Source organism: Artemia franciscana, chromosome 7, assembly GCF_032884065.1.
Source record: "Artemia franciscana chromosome 7, ASM3288406v1, whole genome shotgun sequence".
NCBI lineage: Eukaryota > Metazoa > Arthropoda > Branchiopoda > Anostraca > Artemiidae > Artemia > Artemia franciscana.
The window spans coordinates 49,033,916-49,060,428 of NC_088869.1; the positions used below are offsets into that span (position 1 = coordinate 49,033,916).

General features: G+C 32.5%; 1 protein-coding gene across 2 annotated transcripts in view; it reads left to right on the forward strand.

The window, feature by feature from the left end:
* The window catches only part of LOC136029404 (uncharacterized), a 91,604-nt gene that overhangs the window by 44,501 nt on the left and 20,590 nt on the right, over window positions 1-26,513 (forward strand). Inside the window, exons 7-13 of one of the 2 annotated variants that reach the window (XM_065707768.1) lie at window positions 1,100-1,236; window positions 9,690-9,792; window positions 15,227-15,928; window positions 17,949-18,272; window positions 19,213-19,598; window positions 21,360-21,540; window positions 22,664-22,850. In XM_065707768.1, the coding sequence (XP_065563840.1) occupies window positions 1,100-1,236; window positions 9,690-9,792; window positions 15,227-15,928; window positions 17,949-18,272; window positions 19,213-19,598; window positions 21,360-21,540; window positions 22,664-22,850 (2,020 nt within the window). The remainder of the gene's footprint in view (window positions 1-1,099; window positions 1,237-9,689; window positions 9,793-15,226; window positions 15,929-17,948; window positions 18,273-19,212; window positions 19,599-21,359; window positions 21,541-22,663; window positions 22,851-26,513) is intronic. The other variant, XM_065707769.1, reaches the window with a different exon arrangement.

Below are 26,513 nucleotides of genomic sequence, written 5' to 3' on the forward strand. Positions count from 1 at the left end.
AGACCCAAAACGAACAGAAATCATAGGCAGCGCAATAGGGCTGCATATGACAAGGCTTCAAGGTATTAATTTTTTTTGTTTATTTTTCTCAGGCCACTTCGCATGGAAAAAGTTGTCGTAGACCCTCGAAGGGGGCTAGTTCAATTGGAAATCAAAGGTTTTAGTGCCCTTTTTATGAGTCAAAAGGAATTAGAGGGCTGTCAGCACCCCAAGCCTCTGTTAGCTTGCCTACCCCCAAAGAATAAAAAAAAAACACTAACAAAATAGTTGTGAAAACGACCTTGGCTATGAGCATCACTGTTATTGAACATAGACTAATACGCTATAAAGATTTTCGACTGGAACTGTTTTCTCTTATAGAGGATTTTCAAAACCTCAGAAAATTTGCATCAGCAACCGATAATTAAAATACTATAGCCCAAAATCCCTAAAATAAAAATTCACACGAAAGAATATTGAAAAATCCATATTTTAATTGGAAGGGGGAGCTAGAGCTCCTGAAGTGGAACACTGTACAATAGATTTAACCATGGAGGCTGTGAAACCATGTTTTCATCCCAAGTTAATGCCTCGTCAAAGTTCTCTCTACTTCTATGTTCTTTTACGATTGAAACATTTTTTTTTTTTTTTTTTTTTTTTTTTTTTTTTTTTTTTTTTTTTTTTTTGTGACACGAATCAATTCAGTCAATTTTGCTTGGACTTTTGGTGTTGTTTCTTCTTTTTGTATTCAATACGAATAAATGGATATTGAACTAAACCATTCGTCCTGTTTTTAGTGTTTGCCGGTATTTTTCTTAAATTTGGCAATTTTTCTTTTGCTTTAGTCTGTCTTTTACCTCAAGACATAGCCCTAATAAGGTTTAATAAAGTGTGTTCAGTTCTAATAAAGAATAATTTTATTTTGTTGAAAACCAATTTTTGCAGAAATATTTCCCCAACAAATGCAGCTGAATCAAGTTGAATTTCACTAAACTTTCTAAACATAAAATTCTCTTAGTTGATTTAGTTTGGAAGAATGAACAAAACATGAAATTTGTACATAAGAATGTTACGAAAGAAAATCTCTAGTTAAATAAGCATTTTTGAATTCTTATTTCAGTTGTAATGAAAATTGACAATGCTGAAGGAGAAGGTGCCTGCACATTCAAGAACGAGACTTATGCCCGCGGTGAAAATTTCTTTGATGGATGTGAATATACTTGTGAGTGTGATCAAAACTCTGAAATTCTTTGTAAGGTAAGCAAAAACACGCATTGGGACAAAATTTTAACATTTTCTAACCGGATTTCTACTTACTTATAAGTAGATGGGACTTGTAACTAACTTGTGGGAACAGATGGAAACACTTTACCCGGCATCCCAGAAACTCCAAAGCTCCAAGTCCCACACAATGACTCTTCATAATAAACCTCTTTTAAATGAAGGTTTGCTGCTAAAATTAATGTAAAATGAATTTCGTTTCATAGGACTTTTTTAACTACAAAATGTAGGTGGTGCAAAATATTGTATCTGTATTAAATTTAAGCATTACTTTCTGAGTCACCTAATCGTGAGCGCCTGGCTGAGGCTTGACGTAGTAGAATTCGATAAAGGAGCCAAAATTGTTTGGAGAGAAATTACTGAGAGATTACTTGAGTCTGTATTGACTTAATCTGTATGTTTTTGTTAATCTATATATTATATTTGTCTATATGGCCTATATGGTTAGTCTATACATATTATATATATATATATATATATATATATATATATATATATATATATATATATATATATATATATATATATATATATATTATATATATGTATAGATATTATATATATATATAGATATATATATTATATTATTATATAATATAATACATATTATAAAATATTATATTATATATTATATATATATATATATATATATATATATATATATATATATATATATATATATATATATATATATATATATATATATATATATATATATATATATATATATATATATATATATATATATATATATATATATATATATATATATATATATATATATATATATATATATATATATATATATATATATATAAATATATAAAATATATAAATATATAAATATATATAAATATATAAAAAATATATAAATATATAAAATATATATAAAAAGTAATCAGTTTCTCAGTAGTTTTATTGAATAACTTCTGAATTTTTAGTCCAAACTCAGTCCTTAAAAAAAACGCTAAGATAGATGTATTTGGAGGCTGACCAACAAAAAGACGAGAAATTACCCAGAAGCCCCCTGACTACAACTGTAGGCCAATTTTAGCTAATGAAGGTTTTCGGATCTTCTTACCCTTGAAAAAAAAAACAACATATTTTTGAATCTATTAAATCTGCATAACTATCCGTTTAGTTCCTAGGTTTTTACCGTATTCAGACTTCATTCTCTTTTGGCCAGAGGGTTAAGAAAACCGGGGAATTTGTCTCAAATTTTAAACATGAGACAGAAAAAAAAAAATTAAGAATACATGCCGAAGTTAAGAGAAGTAAAATTTTAAAGTTTGATAATGCAAAAAATAAACTTTATCAATATATGATAATTGGGCTTGGCTCGTGGATCTAAGACTAGGTATAATGGTAGATTAATATTCTTCATTTAATACTGAAACCATTTTCTAATTCTTCCTCTTTTTTTACTCTAAATTGGTTCGAGAAAAAGAAAATTTTGTTGATTTGGCTACTTCTTGCCAAACACTACATTTCTGGTAGCCCAGTTTTTATTTTACCATTAAGTATCCTTATTTGAAGGAGCTATATTTTCATTTTGTTGCAGGAGTTCGGGCAAGTAAAATTTTTATTGAAGCCCTTCCTTTTGAAAAATAAACATTGTGCTTCGATTTCAACAGTTACTGCTACTACCAACAACTCATTGCTGCAAAGAGCTATCTGAATTCAACACGTCTCATTGCACCCTCATCTTTATTTCAACTCTGTTGAAATCTTCCATCTTCAATCCCTCACATCAAGCTTTTACGTCCCTTAGCTCTTTACTTTGACTTCTTCACATCGTATTCGGGGATGTCTTGCCCAAAAGTATATTTTTTGGCCACCTATATTCCATTATCCTTAAAATATGGGTACCCTTTCTCACTACTGCCCTAAAAATTGAGACTGGGCCGCATTTTTTGTACAACTTTTTTCTTATAAAAGGTTGAAAGTTCTTGAGCCGAACTGGCCAAAAATGACAATAAACAACAAAGAGAGATAAAAATCCACAAAAAAGAACCTCAAACGAGACTGCGGCCAGTAGAGAGGAAAGACTAAAATAATGCGGATATTTCGCCTGTATCCAAACTAGGCGTCCCCAGTACAAGATAAAAAGAAAAAAACACTAAACTAAAATCAAATAAAACCACCACCAATAATAATAAATACAATTGTCGCTACTGATCCACGTAGAGAAAAGAAGCTATTAGAGTTACTTCAATGAGAACATCAAAGCAACTGAGGAAAAATTATGAAAATTGAAACTTTGTTAACTATTCTGTTGCAAAATAATCCTCTTGTAAGCTAATATTGAAGCAACTCTTTTTGGTCTAGTAGGCAATCTTGTCCCCTGGTAATTGTGTAAAATTTTAATTCCCTTATTGACTATTAGTTCATTTTTCAAAAGACAATCATAAATTGGGTCAATATTTAAATTCCCTATGTCTCTATTTATTGAAAGATTAGCCAATATATGTTTTTAATTTCTATAGCCTCCCTCGCCCACTGAGAAAAACCTCTATCATTAGAAATAGCAGTAACAATCAGTAAGACCATTTGGTAGTTTTCTTAATTCTGGGAAGCATTTAACCCGGGGAGATTTAGTTAGTGGGGTGTATAAAATTCCTTGTTCTTGTGGAAAGTTTTATATTGGTAGAACACACCAACAATCTACTGAAAGATTTATTGAGCATCGCAACTCAATAGAAAAAACCCTACAATTAAGAAAGCCTCCTGAAACTTTCTTTTCATCCCGAGCATTTTATACAATTAGATGAGACTACTGCTCTAATGATAGAAGTTTTCTCAGTGGGCGAGGGAGGCTATAGAAATTAAAAAAAAAACATATACTTGCTAATCTTTCAATAAATAGAGACACAGGGAATTTAAATATTGACCCAATTTATGATTGTCTTTTGAAAAAATGAACCAATAGTCAACAAGGGAATTAAAATTTTACACAATTACCAGGGGACAAGATTACCTACTAGACCAAAAAGAGTTGCTTCAATATTAGCTTACAAGAGGATTATTTTGCAACAGAATAGTTAACTAAGTTTCAATTTTCATAATTTTTCCTCAGTTGCTTTGATGTTCTCATTGAAGTAACTCTAATAGCTTCTTTTCTCTACGTGATCAGTAGCGATAATTGTATTTATTATTATTGGTGGTGGTTTTGTTTGATTTTAGTTTAGTGTTTTTTCTTTTTGTCTTGTGCTGAGGACGCTTAGTTTGGATACAGGCGAAATATCCGCATTATTTTAGTCTTCCCTCTCTACTGGCCGCAGTCTCGTTTGAGGTTTTTTTTTGCGGAGTTTTATCTCTCTTTGTTGTTTATTATATAAAAGGTAATCCGGACGGGTACCTAAAACTAACCTTAATACAACAACTCTGGAACGCATCTAGCGTATCTTCCTTTATCTGTCAAAGTGCCCACGTCTCAGAGCAATAGTTGACGACTTTTTACTACGATGGCTGCTAGTATCCCAATTTAAGTTCCAAGACTTATCTTTCTATTGTTTCAAATTTTTCTTAACGGTAGAAAAATACCTTTAGCCTATTTCGTCGTTAAAAAAAAGAAAAAGAAAAGGTATTTCATAAAATCTAGGGAGACCCCTCCTCCAATTGACGCCACTGCTAATTGTCTACTCTTCATTTGAACAATTCTCGTGTGGACAATTTTCTTGGAGGAAATAGGGTACCAGATGGAAACAAAATTTAAATGTCTTTGAAACACCTGTCATTCATTTCCTAAGTCGCAAAGTGTTCAAAGCTTTTATCTAGGTATAATGATGATAATTATTTCATAAATTTACCATCCTGCTACCTCGCTCAGTGGACATGCCAACCCTTTGCTAATTTAATACTAACCAACCATGGAATAGATCACTTTTATTCTATTCCCTTTTAAAAAATAATTACAACCTGAATGTAATCATTAATCCATTTATCCATGGGAGTGCAAAGCTACTGATGTTAAAGGGTGTAAAAAAAGGAAAAAAAAACATGAAGGTATCTCACTTCATGAGGCACTGTCGGAGTTTTTCACGGTTCAAAACGTAGCTTATAGGCCCTGTTGAAGCGATTGACAGAATCCGTGAAGCTATGAAAAAAAACCTTTTTGCTTTATCCTTGTTCAAAACAAAATATTGAATTAAAATGGAATAGTTACGGGTATCAAGTCATGGCTAATTGTAGAAAAAGCCAAGACAGATAGTCCAATTGAGTCAGAGACAATTATGGCATTAATCCCCCCTTATTAGAATTGTATGAAAATGATGTTAGTTGATTTGTTAATGGATGTGTCCATCTATTATCCGTCCATGTCCATGCGTCATTCCTAGGGCAGTAGAACTAAGATAGTCATAGAGCTAAGATAGTCATAAAGCCTGTAGTTTTCCAAGTGTTTGGTTAAATGGCACTGGTAAACGGCGGGAGTCATTTCCCATGGAAACCCAAAACCTATGAAAACATTTTGCCAGTAGTAAGTAGCAAAAAAGGGTAGCTTTGCTCTCTTGAGCCTATAAAGATAAATCCATTTACCCATAAAAAACTGCAATCTATGGTGTATAGTGACAACTTAGGTTGCCGTCCTAATAAGCAACCTGGAAAATGCAGATAGAAAAAAGAAGAATTGAAAATACTATGTGTAATATTGTCCCACTGTTGCATTATTTTTTTTCGGAAAAGATAGAAATCTGGTTCAGATACATTATTTTCAATTGTTTTTCTTTTGCACTAAAGATGGCTTTGTAAAGCTCTTTGCTTAACTGTCTGTATTTTTCCTATTCTATTCACTGTAGAAAATTTTTTTCAATCTTTTTGTTTATTTATTTTCACATCTAGCGGGTCTAGTCTGAGAACAAACCAAAAAATATAAATGGAGTGGTAGTTGTGTAAGGCAATATGAAATGAAAAAAGTGATTGGTATAAACTTGATAGCAGCAAAAAGCACTAGAGTGTAAAAATAGAAGAAAAGCAAGATGAGATAAAATTTATTCATCATGAAATACACATACAATATTACATTTTACTATTCCCCCAAAAGCTCATTGGCCTGTAAAGTAGGGGGAAGACAAACGACCTACTTACTCAGAGGAAAAAAATAATCACTTACTCTCAGAATAAAGAGCAAAAAGGAGAAGAAAAAATACAAATAAAACAAAACTATATAACACAAAACTAAATAGACTGAATAGACTAATTAATTTAGTAGATTAAATAGACTCCAATGAAATAAACATATACAAGAAAAATAGATAAATAAATAGACACAAATAGCTTCTAAGAAGCAAAAGAATTTTAAAAAAATGAACGAAAAAGGTAGCAGTACGTGTATCAACTCTATAAGCATGGAAATCAAGTCTGGATGACAAACAGTATTTTTATCATTATCGCTCATACTATGACCGTATATTTCCACCTTAAACTTTGCCTTAGATCCTTCTGTTCCTCCAAAGCCACCCAGGGTGTCAAAGAAGAGGCTCTAAAGCTTGTGGCTGTGACAGTATTTATCTACTCTGGTCCTGAAGAGGCATAAAAGTGCCGTGGATGAACTACCTAAATAGGTAACAGATAATACAGAAGACGCATTTAAATAAACAAGCAGGCATTCAGCCGCCAAACATCTGTAAGGAATAATGGAGTCGAGGGTAGAATTAACCAGTTTAGATATACCCAGATATATTCAGAAAAAACCTGTTTGTTCCTGTGTCAACTGCTCCAAACACCTAAAAAGAAACCTTAAGAAAGATATAAAGTCAAAGAGCTTACGAAAACACTATGCTGTCTATAGCCAAACAGCTCGTGACAATGAACTCTAGGTAGGGAGGGACTCGTGCCTGTAGTACCTGAAACTCTAAAAAGTGAGTTTTGGCAATAATATATAAATAAAAAGAATCTACCTATTACGGTTATTCTATTTATGTAAAATTCATAAAGTTTAAAGCTACCCCCAAAAGTTGTGAGCCTAAAAAATATGCTTGATTTTCGAAAAAAAGGTAAATAAAACCCATAAGGACAAGTGATCTTGACAAAAATTACATGAGCAAATTCATTATATCAGAGAACCCTACTGCATTTTTTTTTTAGAAATTTGTATTTTTTCCTAGAAGGATTATTGCGAATGGGTGTTTATTTACTGTCTTTTCCCCAGGGGTAATTGTATCGAACCAACAGTCCTAGAATAGCGGTAGAGGACTCATTCGAACAGATACTAGAAGTTCTGGTGTCCTATTTAAGTAGTGAAAAGATAGTCCAACAGAAAAGAGGTATCTTTTCAAAGCAAAGCAAAAGTGTTGGCCCAAGTAGAGCCAAAAGCTTACGAGTGAAAATTCTAAGATAGACAATTGACTTTAAAATTGTCTAAAAATTATATGTTGAGCTTTCCAGTTTCAGACGTAGTAATGCTGCATGATAATGCGTGTTTCGAAAGGTACTATTAGTCTGCATAAAATAAATGATTACTGTAAATATTTATAGACATCAAAATTAATCGTGCTCTTATTCCTCAGCTTTGTTTTTAGGAAATGAATGCGGGAATAAAATAGTTACCAATTTTTTTAAAATTTCTTTTCACTAGTACGAACTTTGCTCTAGTTAATTGTGAGTTAAGCAGACTTGCTATTGATTAAATTATTACATATTGAAAAAAAAGTGTTTTTCAAGAAATTGCCTTTGTTACTCTCGTTAGTGTGAATCCAGCTATTAGTTTCTATTACTTTGATTTTACTTATTTTGATTGGAAGTCCAATAAGGAGCAAAATAAGTTAGAATAACTAATATGATTGGAATATAAATAAATACTGCGAGTAAATACTGCTGTTACTAACGACTCGTTTTAGCAGAAAACCCCCTGAGCTCCAAAAAAACTACGCGTTGTATTTCAACCTAGCTTTATTTGAACGTGAGAATAGGCTAATGTAGCAGTATTTAACACCGCCAATTAGTACTATAGTTAACAACTCATCACGACGGAAAGCGTTGTTTAGGCCAACACAACTGATCTGCACGCCCTACTCCTATATGCAGGGAAAGATTCGACTAACGTATGGGTTCTGGGCCAAACATCTGCAATTAGCCCCAAATTTGCCGAAATATGGGACTGGTCCAAAAACGAGGGCACGCATGATGCGAGGGACTTTTGGGGATATGAGTAATCTTTCCTGGAATGTAGTGGGTCAAAAAATAGTAATAAACATTTACTGGGGCACAATTTTTCAATTGTCACGAGAGAGAGGGGTGATTCTTTGGTCGAATTTGGGGGAAAGTAATTCAAGCCCTTTCTGTGTTCAAGCATGACATCAGAAATATACTTTTAAGAAGTGTTCAAGAAGTCTAAAATAATAAATTTTTAATACATGAGATAACGGAAAGAAGTGGGAATTATTTATATCTGCTTTATCTAAGAGAAATAGATGTAACCCAGATGTATACTAATCACCCAAATCCCTTACGAGAAGCTCAACTTGCGTCCGTAGGAGTGTGAATTCGTGACTATATAGTTGTTCCTGGAGGTATGAGCTTTTCTAAAGCCTTGGTGGTAGATTAGGGTTCAATGTTTTGTAAGAATCTCGGGTGGGAGCTTTTGAAATGCTTCAAAAATCACCTAGGGACGAAGTACACAGTTTATTGCACTTTTTGAATTGAAACCCCCCAAACCTGACAACTGAAAGCTCTTTTTAAAGCAAACTTCAGCCAGACAAAATTATAAGTTTATCTAAAAAACTGTAGCAAAACAAAAGTCATCTTTTGGTGATTACTCTTGTTTGGGGCTCACCAGAAGTATTATACATAATTTTAAATAACAGTAGCTCAACAATTTCAACCAATTTGAACACTATCAATTTCTTTTTGTGTTTATGATGCATTTAGTATATTTAAAGCTAGCCTGCTAACACTGCAATTTCATCAACTTTTTTGGCGAAAAAAAGTCATCAAGTCGTAGAAATAAATGAGACGATGCTATTGAATTGGATTAGTATTAATAAAGCGAAACAGAGAAGAGGAAGAAACAATTACAAGTTTCACATTGTTGGCGTCGTTGACCATGGTTATAGTTCTTTATGGTATTTTAATGTTACAGGATCAGACTTACCAAACTAGTGTTTACTTAGTAATGGGAGAATTGTCTCTCATGTATATTACTATTTAATAATATTTAAATTGCTTTTGATTTATTTAAGTTCAAATCTTTGGGATTACCTCAAAAGACGTAAAATGAAGATCGCAGTTTCCTTTTGCGGAGCTGGAAACAGTATGAAGACACCTTGTCTCCTCGGCAAATTACAATTGATCAAGTAATCGTAGATGTCTTGCTAAAATTATAATACTAACAGAATAAATAGGTTGTTTCTCAAATGGCATTATTGATTAATTAGATTTTAAATTAATTTTTACCGTACGAAATATATGTGATTCGTTTTTCGTCTTTTCAGCCAAGATGTGCACCGTTGCCTGACACTATTGAAATGGGATGTACTATTGCTCCTGATCCTTTTGATGACTGCTGTTCTATGGTTTCTTGTAATAAAGATCAAGGTAAGACTTATTTCTTGTTAAGATTAAAACAAAAATATCCTTAAATATATAATTAACATTGTTAGCTCTCACCCTAAAAATAGCAGATATGCAGAGAGTCTCTGATGTAACTATACCGGAGTGCGAAACATAAATAATTTGTTTGAGTGTCAAAACCAATATTAGCCTTCGTAAGCAAAAATATTATACATACACACACAGGTGCCCTCTACAATCATAGTATGAATATCCACGAGGAGGGGTGTTCAAAAATACATCGAATATGCCAAAAATCTAAAAACATCCGAAGTCAATCTTAAAAATATACGCCTGCCTACTCCTCTATTATAGGCGTTTAAACATATTTATCACCAAGGACTTGCACTGACTAACTACATACATCAACTTACCGGCTTGAACGCAGCAGAAAATAAGTGAATACCTAAATCACCCTGAAATATTCATCTTAGGGAACAAATTCGAAGAAAAGATGCAAGTCTTAGGGATTTAACTAATATCAAATTAGCTAGGGTGACATGCGACCCCAATTTCAAGATTTACAGATTTTTATTATACTTATGCAAGGATCGTCTTGCGGGTGAAATTCAGAAAAAAAAAATTTAAATGTCAATTCACAATTTCTAACACTATTTACACATAAAAACAACGAAATGAAAATCTAATGTAAAGCACAGGGCTGTCTCTCTTTTCAAATCAGAACTAATCCCACATAATAACTTTTGCTGTACCATTTTTCCAAAATACTTGGTAAAAAAAAAACTATTGAATTGCCACCGTCTGGAAAAGAAAGAATTTTACCGTTGCGCACTGAAATCGGCCAAATGTTTTCTGAAATTTGTTTAATGCTCAGATGTATCGAAATGTGTACTCATGAGTCGTTTAAATATTTTAGCAATTGCCAGTTTTTTGCTCTTTAAGCAACTTAATATAGACTTCTCCATACATGAAAATCTTCAGTTTTTCCACATAAGTTTGACAAGTGTAAAAACGTCATTGAAATGCTGATGTATATAAAAATGGCATTCAGAATATTTTTGCAATGACCAATTTTTTGCTCTTTAAGAAATTTAATGTACTTCTCCACATATGAAAATCTTCAATTTTTCCACATAAGTGTGACAAGTGTGACAACGTCATTGTAATACTGATTTATATGAAAATGAAGTCACTCACATAAATATTTTTTTCCAAAGTTAAGGCTTTTAGAGAATTTTCTCAAACTTCTAACCTATTTAAATTCTTTTTTTAGACCAAAATATACCAGGATGCCAATTTTCCCAAAAAAATATGGAGCCGTTTTCGAGAAAGATTACATACATAAATAAATAAATAGACGATTATTTATCTCTTTATCTATCGAGAAAAATTTATCCTTTTTTTTAATGTAGCCTATATTTGTTTCAATATCATTTTTTTTTTATCATCCTATGTGTGAAGGGTATTATTTCCCTATTCGGACCCCACTCTTTTCACTAAGATTAAACTTTTGCATAACAAGGTTTTGACAAAGGGCTCATTTAGATGTATTTGATATCAAGAATAAAACCAAATCTCCTAAATCAGAGGGAAGCAAACACCCATTCATTTGTAATTATGTTCAAATTCCTATCATAATATTTTGGCATAAAAAACAAGGTTTCCGTTAAAAACTATCGTTCCCACAATAATCAGGGAGCTTTCACACTTTAACCTTCATGCATTCATCTATATATATATATATATATATATATATATATATATATATATATATATATATATATATATATATATATATATATATATATATATATATATATATATATATATATATATATATATATATATGTATCAAACAGTTCGTGGTAACGAACTGTAGTAAGGAGACATTCGGCTTAATAGTAACCAAAACTCTAAAAACGTAATTTTGATACCAATAGCTATATAAAAAAATCGCATTTTAGTGCTGATTTTAAATATGTGGGTTTCATCAAGTTTAGTCTTACCCATCAAAAGTTACGAGCCCGAGAAAATTTGCCTTATTTTAGAAAATAGGGGGAAACACCCCCTAAAAGTCCCAAACATTTCACATAGAAATTTGATTGTTTAAAGGAAACATACACCAATAGCCCCCTTCCATTTTACAAGCATTGTAAAAAAAACACACACACACACACACACAAAAACACATAAAGAGAAAAATTATTTGTTTTTTGTGTGCGTGTTTTTTTTTACAATGCTTGTAAAATGGAAGGGGGTTATTGATGTGCGTTCGCTTTAAACAATCAAATTTCTATGTAAAATGTTTGGAAAGGCAATATGTAAGTAAAAGGCTTCCAATAACCAGCTGGCTGCTTTTGTTGACCGCAAAAAACTTCCAGTATTACAGCACTGGTAAAACTTGGCGAAGGGAGTAGGGTAGAGCGAGGTGTTACCTCGTCATATATGACAGCCACTATCCCAAGCAGTTTTTACTGTCTCCTATGTCCAGAACCTATACTGGCGCGTGGGGTCGCATTTCCTAAACATACATTCAGTCCACCAAAATGAACTGTTATTATGGCCGTTTATCCAGTAAATAAAAGATTAGGCTGCAAAGTGCTGTAGTGTTGCGCCACAGGTATTAAAATGGATTTTAGTTGGTCTTTTCCGGAATAGGGGATACTTAAAGCCCTTAAAAATGTACTTTTAGGCCATCTAAGTGATCGGAGGGGATTCCAGGTCTAAGCCAATGAACTCAGTGTTGCCCTGTAATTATCAATAATTAAATAAATTATGAGAGAAGACAGATGAGGAATATAACAGAGGGTGTGGTACTTTTGATATGATAAAAGTGCTGATTTCAATTATCTTACTAGTCAAAATTATCTCGGTTGCGAAATATCAATCCAACCAAACATAGGACTAAGAGCTCAGGTAAACTTACCTTGTTGCCCGTTTAATTACAATCCACCAAAGGGGGTATCTTTCTCCACCAAATTTTGAAACAGCCAGGATTATTCCTCGCACCTCCTAAATCTATCATTTAATTTTCTTCTTTTTTGCTTCTTTTTATATTTGTGTCATGCCCCTTCGAAATAGAATCATAACAACAGCTCCTGGCACTAATTTAAAACCGGCAGTGGCATTCTGGACTTGAAAAGAAAAGAAAATTATCAATTCAGGCCTGAAAATCGGCAACGTGATAATGAACTACAGAAATTATTAATAAAAATAGCACGTATAAAAGTAATTTGTTATATGCGCAATATCCTCATGCAATTATATATGCAATCCCTGTAATTTCCTTCTATGTTTGGAGAAATTTTCAAGAAAGCAAAAAGTAACCGGTTTAGTATTTTGGGAGCTTTTTTTGTGTCCAAACTTAGCAAAGAGCAAACCACTGCTCATAGTAACGGAAAGTATAAAAACTTGTATTGAAAACAAAGTTGTCTGGTGGGAAAAATTGCCATTTGAGGTCCAGTAATTGAATGGCAACTGTTATTTCGATTAGATTTAATTGTAAAAGTTTATTGCGAAAACAAGTTTATGCAAGTTTTGCAAAATAGTCTGAAACTCCTCGAAACGGGCACCAGATTTGACAAAGCGTACAGTTAAAATAGCCATGGTCAAAACCCTATACGGAAGAATTTTTCATTTTCTTTTTGCATGGGAGGCACTGATGTGTCTCCTATTTTCCTTTTTTTTCATCAAGTCAAAATTTTTCTATGGCCTGAAACCCTAAACAGGATGTTTTGAGACCCCCCCCCCCATCTTGAAAAATGGCTCTAAAGTATGGCGTGAATGCCATAGTGAGTTTCGTGTTTATTCGTAAATTGCCATGATCAGAACCCTATACAGAAGAATTTTTCATTTTCTTTTTGCATGGGAGGCATTGATGTGTCTCCTATTTTCCTTTTTTTTCATCAAGTCAAAATTTTTTCTATGGCCTGAAACCCTAAACAGGATGTTTTGAGACCCCCCCCCCATCTTGAAAAATGGCTCTAAAGTATGGCGTGAATGCCATAGTGAGTTTCGTGTTTATTCGTAAATTGCCATGATCAGAACCCTATACAGAAGAATTTTTCATTTTCTTTTTGCATGGGAGGCACTGATGTGTCTCCTATTTTCCTTTTTTTCATCAAGTCAAAAAAATTTCCATGGTCTAAAACCCTGAACAGGATGTTTTGAGACCCCTCCCCATCTTGAAAAATGGCTCTAAAGTATGGCGTGAATGCCATAGTGAGTTTCGTGTTTATTCGTAAATCGTCAGCTGACGATGCTGTGATTTCTTGATCACCAAGGTTACTTATAAGTCGCCAGCCTTTTTGCCACATAAAAGTGGTATTTTAGTCACTTTGTGGCATAAGCCATCAATCTTGTTCAAGACAATGAACATACAGGGGTGAATATAAATTCTAGCAAAGGCATATGCTTTGTGATTATCTAAAACCGTATACAGGAGCTTTTGAGCCCCCCACCATGAAAAATGGCTCTTAGTTTCTAGGCAAGATCTTCATTATATATAAATAATAATATGGCTATTGGTTATTGAAAGAGAAGTAGCCATGGGTTCAGCATGAAGCTGAACATATAGGATTTGTTAGAGTAAAGCATAATGAAAAAACAAATTAAACTAATGATTGATGTCTGGGTACCATTTTATAGACATTCAATGACGATTTTATGTGCCATGGTCACAGGACACTAATTTTTTTACTTTATATGTCATTTCGATATGAAAGCATTGTTTTTATTTTTATTTTCAGTTTTACCATCGTGAGCATATGTATGATATTTGCTAGAATTTTGTTGTTGTTGTCCCTAGGAATAAAATTAAATAATTTCATAATAAATAAGATTTATTTTACAATAAGAAGCAGTTGTGCCGGAAAGGGAGCTAATGGGAATTAAATCAGATGGTGGGGTTGAACTTGAATAAGGGGAATTGAGGAATATTCACTTCCAAAAAGTCGTTCCAAAATAAATTATCTTGTTTGTCATCGTTAACAATTCTCATTTTTTTTATAATACATAAGTGTAATTGGAGGATAGGCATAAAATTGGCTGAAAATGGTTTGGAAATCCAGCATATAAAATGCTTTCATTTTACTCTATTTACTAAACATATTACACAGTCTCATAAGGATTCACTCTCTGCCACTGTTTCGAATATCGAACAAAATATCTTAAATATTTATTAATAAATCATACACTTGAGTAATTTAGGCCAATTTACACTTCTTATAATACGATAAATTAGCTGGGGGTGGGAATCTCTTATGTTGGTGATATGTACTCGTTCCAAAGTCCATACATTTATAAAATAATCCTGTTATTAGTTGGTAGTATGACATGCATATCAGAGATCGGGGACCATACACTTTGTATTCTATTCCCATACCAACAAAGAGAAATGGATACCTCCAGTGAAGAATTTTCGCTTTAAAAAACACAGTAATTTTCATGTATTTTTTAGGTACCACAACAAGTACAAGATCTCCAATCGTTTCAGATGGCTGCACTTTTAAAGGTGTGACATACAGAAAAGGCGAAAGCTTCTTTGACGGCTGCGAGCAGCGTTGTCAGTGTGTGGGTTTTGGTGATGTCGAATGCACTCCCCGTTGTTCTCCTCTTGGTCAAATCAACGCTGAAGACTGTAGGGTTCAACAAGATCCAAATGATCCTTGCTGTTCAATTCTTTCCTGCTCTCATAATAATACCATAGCTGCCTCGGAATTACCGTTCACAACTTTAGCCGCAACTACAGTGGGACCAAAAATGTCCATGGAAGTAAATAAAGTGGCAGTTGGAGAAGCAAACACTCAGTTGACAAGTATTACGTCCATGCCAATGTTGATAGAAGCCAAAATCAAACCTCTAAAAATCTCTAAAGTAGAATTGGTTGATAATAAAAGGATCAGCATGAAATTTCCCTTAAGTTCTGAGATGCTTGATGAAATCAAGTCACAACCCGGTTTTCTTCGAGTTGCAAGAAGTATAGATCTTGAAAATTGGGAAACTGAAAATTTGGATCCAACTGATTTGATTCAAGATCCTAATAATCCTGGACAAGTGGCCCTGGAAATTCCCGTTTCAAGAGAAGAGAAAGAACTTTACCTTCGAGTAGAACTTGGAGTCTCCAGTAGCAATACAATTGCTGTAGAAACTAAAGCAACAGGTAAACCTTAAATTTTGATGCATCTAAGTGCAGTTAAAGCATACATTATTCTGTTTCATTGCTTGCGCCTGGTTAAAACTTATTGAATTAATCCAATAATAAAAATTAGACTAGTCCTAGTGCACCTTGTGCAATCTAGGCTGTTTTCTGTCTCCTGCTTTAGGTTTCAGCTGATAAGCAACGTGAGGCTCACGATTCCTATTATACATTCAGCCCTAATAGCAAAATATGCCTTTATTTTCAAAATATTTATTAGAGAATTGTTTAATTAAAGTTAGTTAATTGTTTGTTTCCTTTGTAAAAATAAAATTTAAAATAAATAAAGGATCCAAATAAGATGAAGCTGTGAAAACTTAATTTATTTTTTTGTGTCCGGAATTTCCTTGTAAGGCAGTAAAATAATACCATACATTGTGTTCTGCTGTATTTTCGGCCATCCCATTTAGTTTAGCCTGCCATTCATTTCTGTTTTCGCTATGATGGCTCTCATGCCTTAGGACCTGTTTGAAGTTATCAATTGTGACGGATTTTAGTAAATAAAATGGACTGAATTTTTTCACCATCCAATGATAATGGAAACGGAAATGGTCTTTTCCTTCATAAATCTGCTATATTTAAAATTGAATGCCTGAATATAATGCCATTTATAGCTACTACTAAGAAAAAAAAACTACTAAGAGAATCAGAGATATAACTATCACTTTTCATTCAATATGGATAAATTCGCTTTTGTGTGATTCAGATAATGGTTTGTAGTCGAATAGATTGTCCCAAATTAATATATCCAATATTGGTAATTCAATATTATTTGAATTAGATCACTATATTAAAATGCTTATATTCTTGTAATGAGCAGTGAACTTTAAAGGAGTCAGTGAGATAGTTTTGTAGAGAATTAAAATTCTACTTATGGTTTGGATGATCGTCATACGTGGCTTTTTATGTATTTTTTTATTTTTATGTATTAACTTTGTTTTGTTGTGCATAAAATAATAATTTGTTATCACTTTTTAAGATTTATTCTAATCTGGAATACCAAAAGCTGATCAGGTAGTTACAGCATCCAAGAACTATTGAACATGAAATTGGAGAGTTCATTTCTAGTATAATTTTATAATGAAAACGCAAAAAAAAAACAAAAAAAAAACATGTGGACTCATTTAAGGAAATTAGTTTGCGAAGTAGCAGAAGATGTCTAGGCGACGAAAGTAAAAAAAAACGCTAGGACCTAGGAAAAAGAGCTAGGAAAATCAAATTTTAAGTAAGGTAAAGGGAGAAGGATTTAGCATAAGAGATTTCCGAGTGAACATCCCAAGAGACTAAGAGGAAAAAAAGGAAAGTGGAGAAGACACTTAAGTATAAATCGAAGAATAAATTAAAGTATTGAAGTAAAGAAATCGGAAAAAGAAAAGGTCTTATGTTATGGAATTTTTGGTACAGAAATTCAAAAGAAAGTTTTAAAATTCAGACGATTTAATTGTTAGGGCACTTAGAATTTTTTTGGGGGAGGTAACACTCGGAAAATACTTCCGTAACTTTTTTCCGTGACAACCTGTTCTACTCTGAGATCTTTATCCCCTTTATGGCTTTAAGACTGTATGACCCTGTATTCTATTCCTGTGAAGTACTTGCCGACTACTTCAGGACAGCCTTTATATTGAGGCACTTGGGAATTAGTTTTTTCCCCATGTTTGTTTTCTTTTCCTATTCGCTGATTTTTTTCATTTATTAATTTTATTCTTGAATCAGGTAGTTTTGCTTATAATTAAGTTTATCCTTTATAATTTTCTTTTGAGTCGTTTTTCTTTACCACTTTTTTCATGCTTAAATTTTCGAAATTGCTCATTTTTTATTCAGGCAGTAATTTTCATTTCGACCAACATTTTTTGTTCAAGCATTTCGTAAGTGTACTGAATATAAGTCTAAATATGTCGAATTTGGCTGAATGGAATTCATTTGACAGTTTGGTTTAAGAGAGGGTCAGTTAAACTTTTTTAACACCATTTAATCCTTCACACAGGCATACCAAGAGAAGGTACAGGGTGCATATTCAATGAAGTTATTCCAATTGGCGTTACTCATACTGACAATTGTGGTCTGCGATGCAGCTGCACTGAGAACGGTAGAGCGGTGTGTGATTATTCTTGTGAAGCTGATCAGAAATCAGATTGTGACAATGTACAGCGTTGCAATGACTATGAAGGGAAGCGAACGCGCAAATCTCTTGCAAGGGTTGAGGATACTCCTGGTAATACTAAATTTGCAGATAAGGAAGGAAGTCAGTTTGAAGGTGGACGATTCCCTTTGATTGACAAGTTGTTGAAGGAGCTTGAAAATTCTTCAGGTATGTTGATTTAATTTTTAGAAGCAAATTAATTTTAATTTTAGAAACAGTAAGATAACTGTCCATCAGCCATCAAGCTCTTAAGGCCCTGAGTAGCTGTCCACGATATTTGAAAAACATATTCTACTGCCATAAACAGGCAAGAGCACAGAAGAGAGAGGATCATTGAATCTCGCACCGCCAAAATGCTATAATTTAGAGAATTTCGTATGTGTAATTTACAATGCTCCTATTGTATTTGCTGTTTTGATAAATTTACTTCTCCCGCCTGAATTAAATTCTCACGCAGGCCCAAATGCCTGCCTATATATATGTTGCTCATAAAAATTTATTAGTTGGGTTGCCACTAGAATTTTTCAATAAAGGGCACTGCAAGAATCATTATACTACTATCTTAATGTTTTATCTTTACTAGTTTATTTTTATTTTCAAAAATAAACATGTTAGTTAAAGCTAAGACTTTACACAGCTAAAACTTTAGATGGAGGTCACGAACATTTTTGAATGAAACTCAGCTAAAATTCTTCATTTTGAATATATATATATATATATATATATATATATATATATAGGAAAATCCTTGGAATATATTTTGTAATAAGATAAAAATTATAAAATTCTGAATTAAACTGTATCCTTCCGTTTCATAATTATCGATTCAAAGTTTATCAAATCTAACTCCAAATCGTGCATGTGCACGTCTAATAGTTTGCTCTCCCAGTAGGATTTAAAAAACTACATACTGAAATTTTACTTTTTCGTGTTTTCGAATCAACTTTTCCTCAGAAAATACTCTTGTGTAGCCTTAAAGCAGTGTCCAGGATTAAACATTTTTCTGTAGATATACTACTGTTTAAATTGATGATTTTTGTACGCTTTTTTTGGTCTTTCTTAATTTATCAGTGATGTAAGTATGCTAATCGGCAAATATTTATTTCAGCATCAACATCTGAGCCACTTGAGGAGCTTAGTGTAGACGCCCTTGCAGACATTTTGGAGCCAGCTGTTGATGAGCAATTAAAGCCGGAAGACGCTCCCCCTGGTTTTTGCTCCTATAAAGGTCAGCTGCATAAAGTAGGTGCGGAGTTTTATGACCGTTGTGAAAAATTTTGTACATGTAACGAAGACGGTTCAGTAGATTGTGCGCAAATTGAATGTCCATCTGATTTTGGTCTAGATCTAATTAATCCAAATTGTCTGGATTGGGAGACACAGAGTAAGTCCAGAGAGCCTCCGAACTGCTGTGAAGAGCCAAAATGCTTGAATGACGGGAGCTGTGAATATAAGGGAGAAACGTTCAGAAATTTCGATGAAATCCCTTCATCTGTGAGTATCTTTCAATCTGTATATCTATTGTTGTTTTGGTCCAATCCAAAAATTAAAGGTGATTTTGGTCACGTTTTAGAGAATGGAAACATATGAGACATTAGGTTTTTGGTAACTTAACATGGGAAGACACGAATTACATTATATTTACAGCTAAAATCTAGTTTGCACAAAGTAGGCCTGGGTAAGATTACGAAAAGCTTGACAGGCTATGTAAAATACTTTCTTAGCTTCCCTATACTATAACGCGTTATATACTGACTTTAAGTCTGTATATACTGACTATTGGTGAATATACTGATTCACCATTTAAGGGATAGCAAAAATTACGCTTGAAAACTTGGGCCTGGAGGGCTGTCTTTGGCAGTCTACATCTTGAAAAAGGTATTTCTTAGAATAGTCGTTTCGTTAGTTGTTTCTCGTATGCTATACGTGTCATTTAATTAAATAAAAATTCTGTACCTATTTTCGGTACTGGTCTATGATTTAATAATTGTTCATACCTTTCAAAATAAATCTACTCAAATTCTCATCAGTCTGAAATATGTATAATTTTAGTATAAAATAGCCAAATAAAGGTAAAACAACTATAAATCTATAGTTTGTTCCTTTTTTCCCAAGGATTATTCAAAACACTGGGCAATTTTTATTTATCTCCAGAAGTAACTGAAAAATGTGCTGGATACTTTAAGACCTTATTAGAGGTGTAGTTTAAAATTATTTGGAGGGGGGAGGGGGCTTATGGCTAACGTCATAAGATAAATTACAGCTGTAAGAAGAATCATACACAATTTATGTTCATATGTTTGACAATGAGAGAGGGGAAGAATTATAGGGTTCTCCCTGAGAGGGCTGGGGGTCAAAAATATGAACAAGTTATATTCTTAGCTCACCATTTTTCAATTTGTGGGGTGGGGGCCTTTCGGACCAATCTCGAAGAACATCTCTTTCTATCTCACCATGCTCTCAGTGTCTTTGCATGTTTGATACCATATTTGATATCACATGTCAATTAAATCATTCAGGAACCAGTATATCAGATACTTCATAATCCTATTTTGCGATCCTTCTTGCCCCACATAGTTACTAACGAAAATGCTTACATATGATTTTCACAGAGTATAATCCATAAATTCTATTTTATTGCTGCAGCATATCCGTTCTAAAACCTCCAGAATAAGCAAATTCCTTGGAGGTTCTGCACCTTCAGCTAATTCATTCTCTGGAAGCAAATTATTTTGCTTCATATGTGCTTAACTTGCTTAATTTGTGCAACTTTAATTACAATAATTTTCTATACGCTACATCAGTAAAATATTTTAATTCTAACGGTAGAAACAATTCTTTCAAGAAAAATTAAGGATGCTTGCTCATTTTTCTAGCAAAAAATTCTTATCACCCTTAGAATCATATTACTTTAAGATCGTTACCATTGGCTATAAACTGAGGTCTAAGGATCTTCTTCTTCTTCTTGGTCCTGCAGAAGGACAGTTTTTTGCCTCACCTGGTATCTGAAATTCTAAGGATGCAAAGCTGTAGTCGTTATATCTAGATATAATGGACTTATTGTGTTTTAATCCTGTAGGTTCCAGCATCTTCCTTAAAGGACTAAAACGACGCAAGAGCCATAGGCAAACTGTTGTTTATAGAAATCGATAATAATTGAACTAATAACACTAGCTCATAATTCAGTTTTTCAAAGTAAGAGTAGGCTTTCTAAGGAAGTTAATCTAGCCTTAATTATTCGTCTTTTTGTTTTAGCTATCTGGCTGTGACAAGCGCTGCTTTTGTGAATTCGGCAACGTTACATGCAATGCCCGATGCCCCCCTGTGACGGCAGTACCGCCTAGGAATTTACCATGTGACCCCAGAGATACAAAGCTTGGTCCGGAATTGAATGACGAGTGCTGCATATCATGGCAATGTGGAGCACCGGGTGAAGGTATAATTATTGCTCTTAATTTATATTGCTGTAACAGTTAACTTGAATAACATGAGCAATTATGTCTGAAACTTCATTCCAAACCTACAATTTATTTCCAAAGGTGTGAAGCTTCGTTCTATATTTAATGCTAAATGCCGCTGTGCAATACTTGGTCAAATGATACTAATTTTGACTTTGTTTAAACTTTTAAACAGAGTCAAATCGGATTGCGCTACCGTGGTAGTAGAATCTAATGCAATATCTCAGCTGATGCACAGATCACCACCTAATTCGTGATTAACCTGAAGAATAACAGGTTTGTTTTGTAACATTGGTGCACGTGCAAGTTCACCTTTGAAAACGATAACGAAAACCAAAAGTCGTTGCTACAATAACTACTATTGCTATTAACTTGTCACTTAGTGAAGCCATCTTAAGCAGGCAAAGTATGAATGCACATTTTTCACTGTAACAAGTGTACATCATATACTGACGTATAACATTGTACAACATTGTAACACATACTTAGAGGTAACACAAATTTTTGAAATCATTTTTTGGGTCATATCTCAACCTAACCTGTGACAATAGACTTGCTTTACTCTCGTATTAGATTCCTTCAGTAAAGAAAAAAAAAATTATATTAACTTTAAGACCTGAAATATTCCCAATTATATTAAAAAAAAGAACGGTGAAGTGGAGCGGAAAGGTTTTTTTTTTAATTTAAACACGTACACACAAAAAAAGTATAAACTGGAGCTATTTACAAACAAGATGTTCTACTTGCTCTGCGTCAATTCCATAAAAGAAAAAAAGAAAAATTGAAAGGAATCTTCAAGATTAAATGAGAAAGGATATTTTTTTCTTTAAAATCTATAATGGAAAAATCCAGCATTATATCTGAAACCTTTATGGTTAACATAACTCCTTTAATGACAGCAATAATACTACCAAGAAGAAAAGTACTGCTTAGATTCTGTCAAATTTAGTTGATATATTTGCTTTTTTGCTCAAATGTTATTCCCCTCTTTTCAAAATAACTAGCTAAATTAATACTTTGGGGAATAGGACATCATTGAAGTGAAATTTGAACTGCAGATTCCCAGGCACAAAATCAACCTCAACTTCTTTTCTTTTCAAGGTTTAAGCAGTCCAGAAGTTACAGAGATAGAGACACCCTTTGGAATTCAAACAGGTGTACCAACAGCAAAAGCAGTGACGAACCTCAAGGGCGTTGCCTTGAATACTACAAGCATTGAAATTGAGTATAACATACCCACCCTTTATCTAGGTCTCAATGGCTATTCGGAAATACTTTACAGACTCCTGTAAGTAATCATTAAGTTTCTATGAGAATAATCATTTTTGTCAATGTTGCCACACTGACCTGTGATAGTAAATATTCAAAATTAATTTGTTAAATTTCTAACTTAACTTCCATTTTAGTTCTCCCTAAGACAACTACACCTTCTCAAGCTGTTTTGTCGAATATTTTTTTAGCTTATATTTTTGCTGATATTTCACTTACGTTTTTTCTTACGCTTCAAAACTATGAATTACTTAGGAGTATACTACATTTCTGTCAATGTTGTCACACTGACCTGTGAAAGTAAATAATCAAAATTAATCTGTTAAATTTCTAATTTAACTTCCCATTGTAGTTCTCCCTAAGACAACTACAAACATCTTAAGCTGTTTTGTACCAATTTTTTTAGCTTATTTTTGCTGATTCTTCAATTATGTTTATTTCTTACGCTTCAAAATTATGAATTGCTTAGGAGTGTACCACATTTTCGTCAATGTTGCCACATTGACCTATGAAAGTAAATAATCAAAATTATTTAGTTAAATTTCTAATTTAAATTCCCATTGTAGTTCTAAATAAGACAAATACACCTTCTTAAGCTGTTTCGTACCACATTTTTTAGCTTATTTTTTGCTGATTTTTCAATTACGTATATTTATTGAGCTTTAAAGTTATGAATTGCTTAGGAGTGTACCACATTTTCGTTATGTTGCAAAACTATGACCGTGAAAGTAAATAATCGAAATCAATTAGTTGAATTTCTAACTTAACTTCCATTTTAGTTCTCCCTAAAACAACTACACCTTCTCAAGCTGTTTTGTCGAATATTTTTTTAGCTTATATTTTTGCTGATATTTCACTTACGTTTTTTCTTACGCTTCAAAATTATGAATTACATAGGAGTATACTACATTTCTGTCAATGTTGTCACAATGACCTGTGAAAGTAAATAATCAAAATTAATCTGTTAAATTTCTAATTTAACTTCCCATTGTAGTTCTCCCTAAGACAACTACAAACATCTTAAGCTGTTTTGTACCAATTTTTTTAGCTTATTTTTGCTGATTTTTCAATTATGTTTATTTCTTACGCTTCAAAATTATGAATTGCTTAGGAGTATACTACATTTCTGTCAATGTTGTCACACTGACCTGTGAAAGTAAATAATCAAAATTAATCTGTTAAATTTCTAATTTAACTTCCCATTGTAGTTCTCCCTAAGACAACTACAAACATCTTAAGCTGTTTTGTACCAATTTTTTTTAGCTTATTTTTGCTGATTTTTCAATTATGTTTATTTCTTACGCTTCAAAATTATGAATTGCTTAGGAGTGTACCATATTTTCGTCAATGTTGCAGCACTATGACCGTGAAAGTAAATAATCGAAATTAATTAATTAAATTTCTAGTTTAACTTTCCATTGTAGTTGAAAAGACAACTAAGACAACTACACCTTCTTAAGCTGTTTTGTACAATATTTTTAGCTTATTTTTGCTGGTTTTTCAATTATGTTTATTTCTTACGCTTCAAAATTATGAATTGCTTAGGAGTGTACCATATTTTCGTCAATGTTGCAGCACTATGACCGTGAAAGTAAATAATCGAAATTAATTAATTAAATTTCTAGTTTAACTTTCCATTGTAGTTGAAAAGACAACTAAGAAAACTACACCTTCTTAAGCTGTTTTGTACAATATTTTTAGCTTATTTTTGCTGGTTTTTCAATTATGTTTATTTCTTACGCTTCAAAATTATGAATTGCTTAGGAGTGTACCATATTTTCGTCAATGTTGCAGCACTATGACCGTGAAAGTAAATAATCGAAATTAATTAATTAAATTTCTAGTTTAACTTTCCATTGTAGTTGAAAAGACAACTAAGACAACTACACCTTCTTAAGCTGTTTTGTACAATATTTTTAGCTTATTTTTGCTGGTTTTTCAATTATGTTTATTTCTTACGCTTCAAAATTATGAATTGCTTAGAAGTGTACCATATTTTCGTCAATGTTGCAGCACTATGACCGTGAAAGTAAATAATCGAAATTAATTAATTAAATTTCTAGTTTGACTTTCCATTGTAGTTGAAAAGACAACTAAGACAACTACACCTTCTTAAGCTGTTTTGTACAATATTTTTAGCTTATTTTTGTTGATTTTTCAATTATGTTTATTTCTTACGCTTCAAAATTATGAATTGCTTAGGAGTGTACCATATTTTCGTCAATGTTGCAGCACTATGACCGTGAAAGTAAATAATCGAAATTAATTAATTAAATTTCTAGTTTAACTTTCCATTGTAGTTGAAAAGACAACTAAGACAACTACACCTTCTTAAGCTGTTTTGTACAATATTTTTAGCTTATTTTTGCTGGTTTTTCAATTATGTTTGTTTCTTACGCTTCAAAATTATGAATTGCTTAGGAGTGTACCATATTTTTGTCAATGGCGCAGCACTATGACCGTGAAAGTAAATAATCGAAATTAATTAATTAAATTTCTAGTTTAACTTTCCATTGTAGTTGAAAAGACAACTAAGACAACTACACCTTCTTTAGCTGTTTTGTACAATATTTTTAGCTTATTTTTGCTGATTTTTCAATTATGTTTATTTCTTACGCTTCAAAATTATGAATTGCTTAGGAGTGTACCATATTTTTGTCAATGGCGCAGCACTATGACCGTGAAAGTAAATAATCGAAGTTAATTAATTAAATTTCTAGTTTAACTTTCCATTGTAGTTGAAAAGACAACTAAGACAACTACACCTTCTTTAGCTGTTTTGTACAATATTTTTAGCTTATTTTTGCTGATTTTTCAATTATGTTTATTTCTTACGCTTCAAAATTATGAATTGCTTAGGAGTGTACCATATTTTCGTCAATGTTGCAGCACTATGACCGTGAAAGTAAATAATCGAAATTAATTAATTAAATTTCTAGTTTAACTTTCCATTGTAGTTGAAAAGACAACTAAGACAACTACACCTTCTTTAGCTGTTTTGTACAATATTTTTAGCTTATTTTTGCTGATTTTTCAATTATGTTTATTTCTTACGCTTCAAAATTATGAATTGCTTAGGAGTGTACCATATTTTTGTCAATGGCGCAGCACTATGACCGTGAAAGTAAATAATCGAAATTAATTAATTAAATTTCTAGTTTAACTTTCCATTGTAGTTGAAAAGACAACTAAGACAACTACACCTTCTTAAGCTGTTTTGTACAATATTTTTTTAGCTACGTTTCTGCGTATTTTTCACTTATTTTTTTTTCTTACGCTTCAAAATTATGAATTGCTTAGGAGCGTACCACATTTTCAATTTTGCCACACTGACCTGTAAAAGTAAATAAACAAAATTACTTAGTTCAATTTCTAATTTAACTTTCCATTTCAGTTGTCCCTATGACAATTAAACCTTCTTAAGCTGTTTTGTACCATATTTTTGTTGCGGATTTTTTTGCTGATTTTTCACTAATGTATTTTTTCTTACGCTTCAAAATTGTGAATTACTTAGGAGTATACCACATTTTCGTCAATGTTACAACACTGAACCGTGAAAGTAAATAATCAAAAATAATTAGTTAATTTTTGTCGGGCTTTTCGGCCCTAAAAACTCAAACATTAACAAGCTCTTCATTCCCAAAGACAACTACACCTTCTTAATTTTTTTTTTTACCACAAT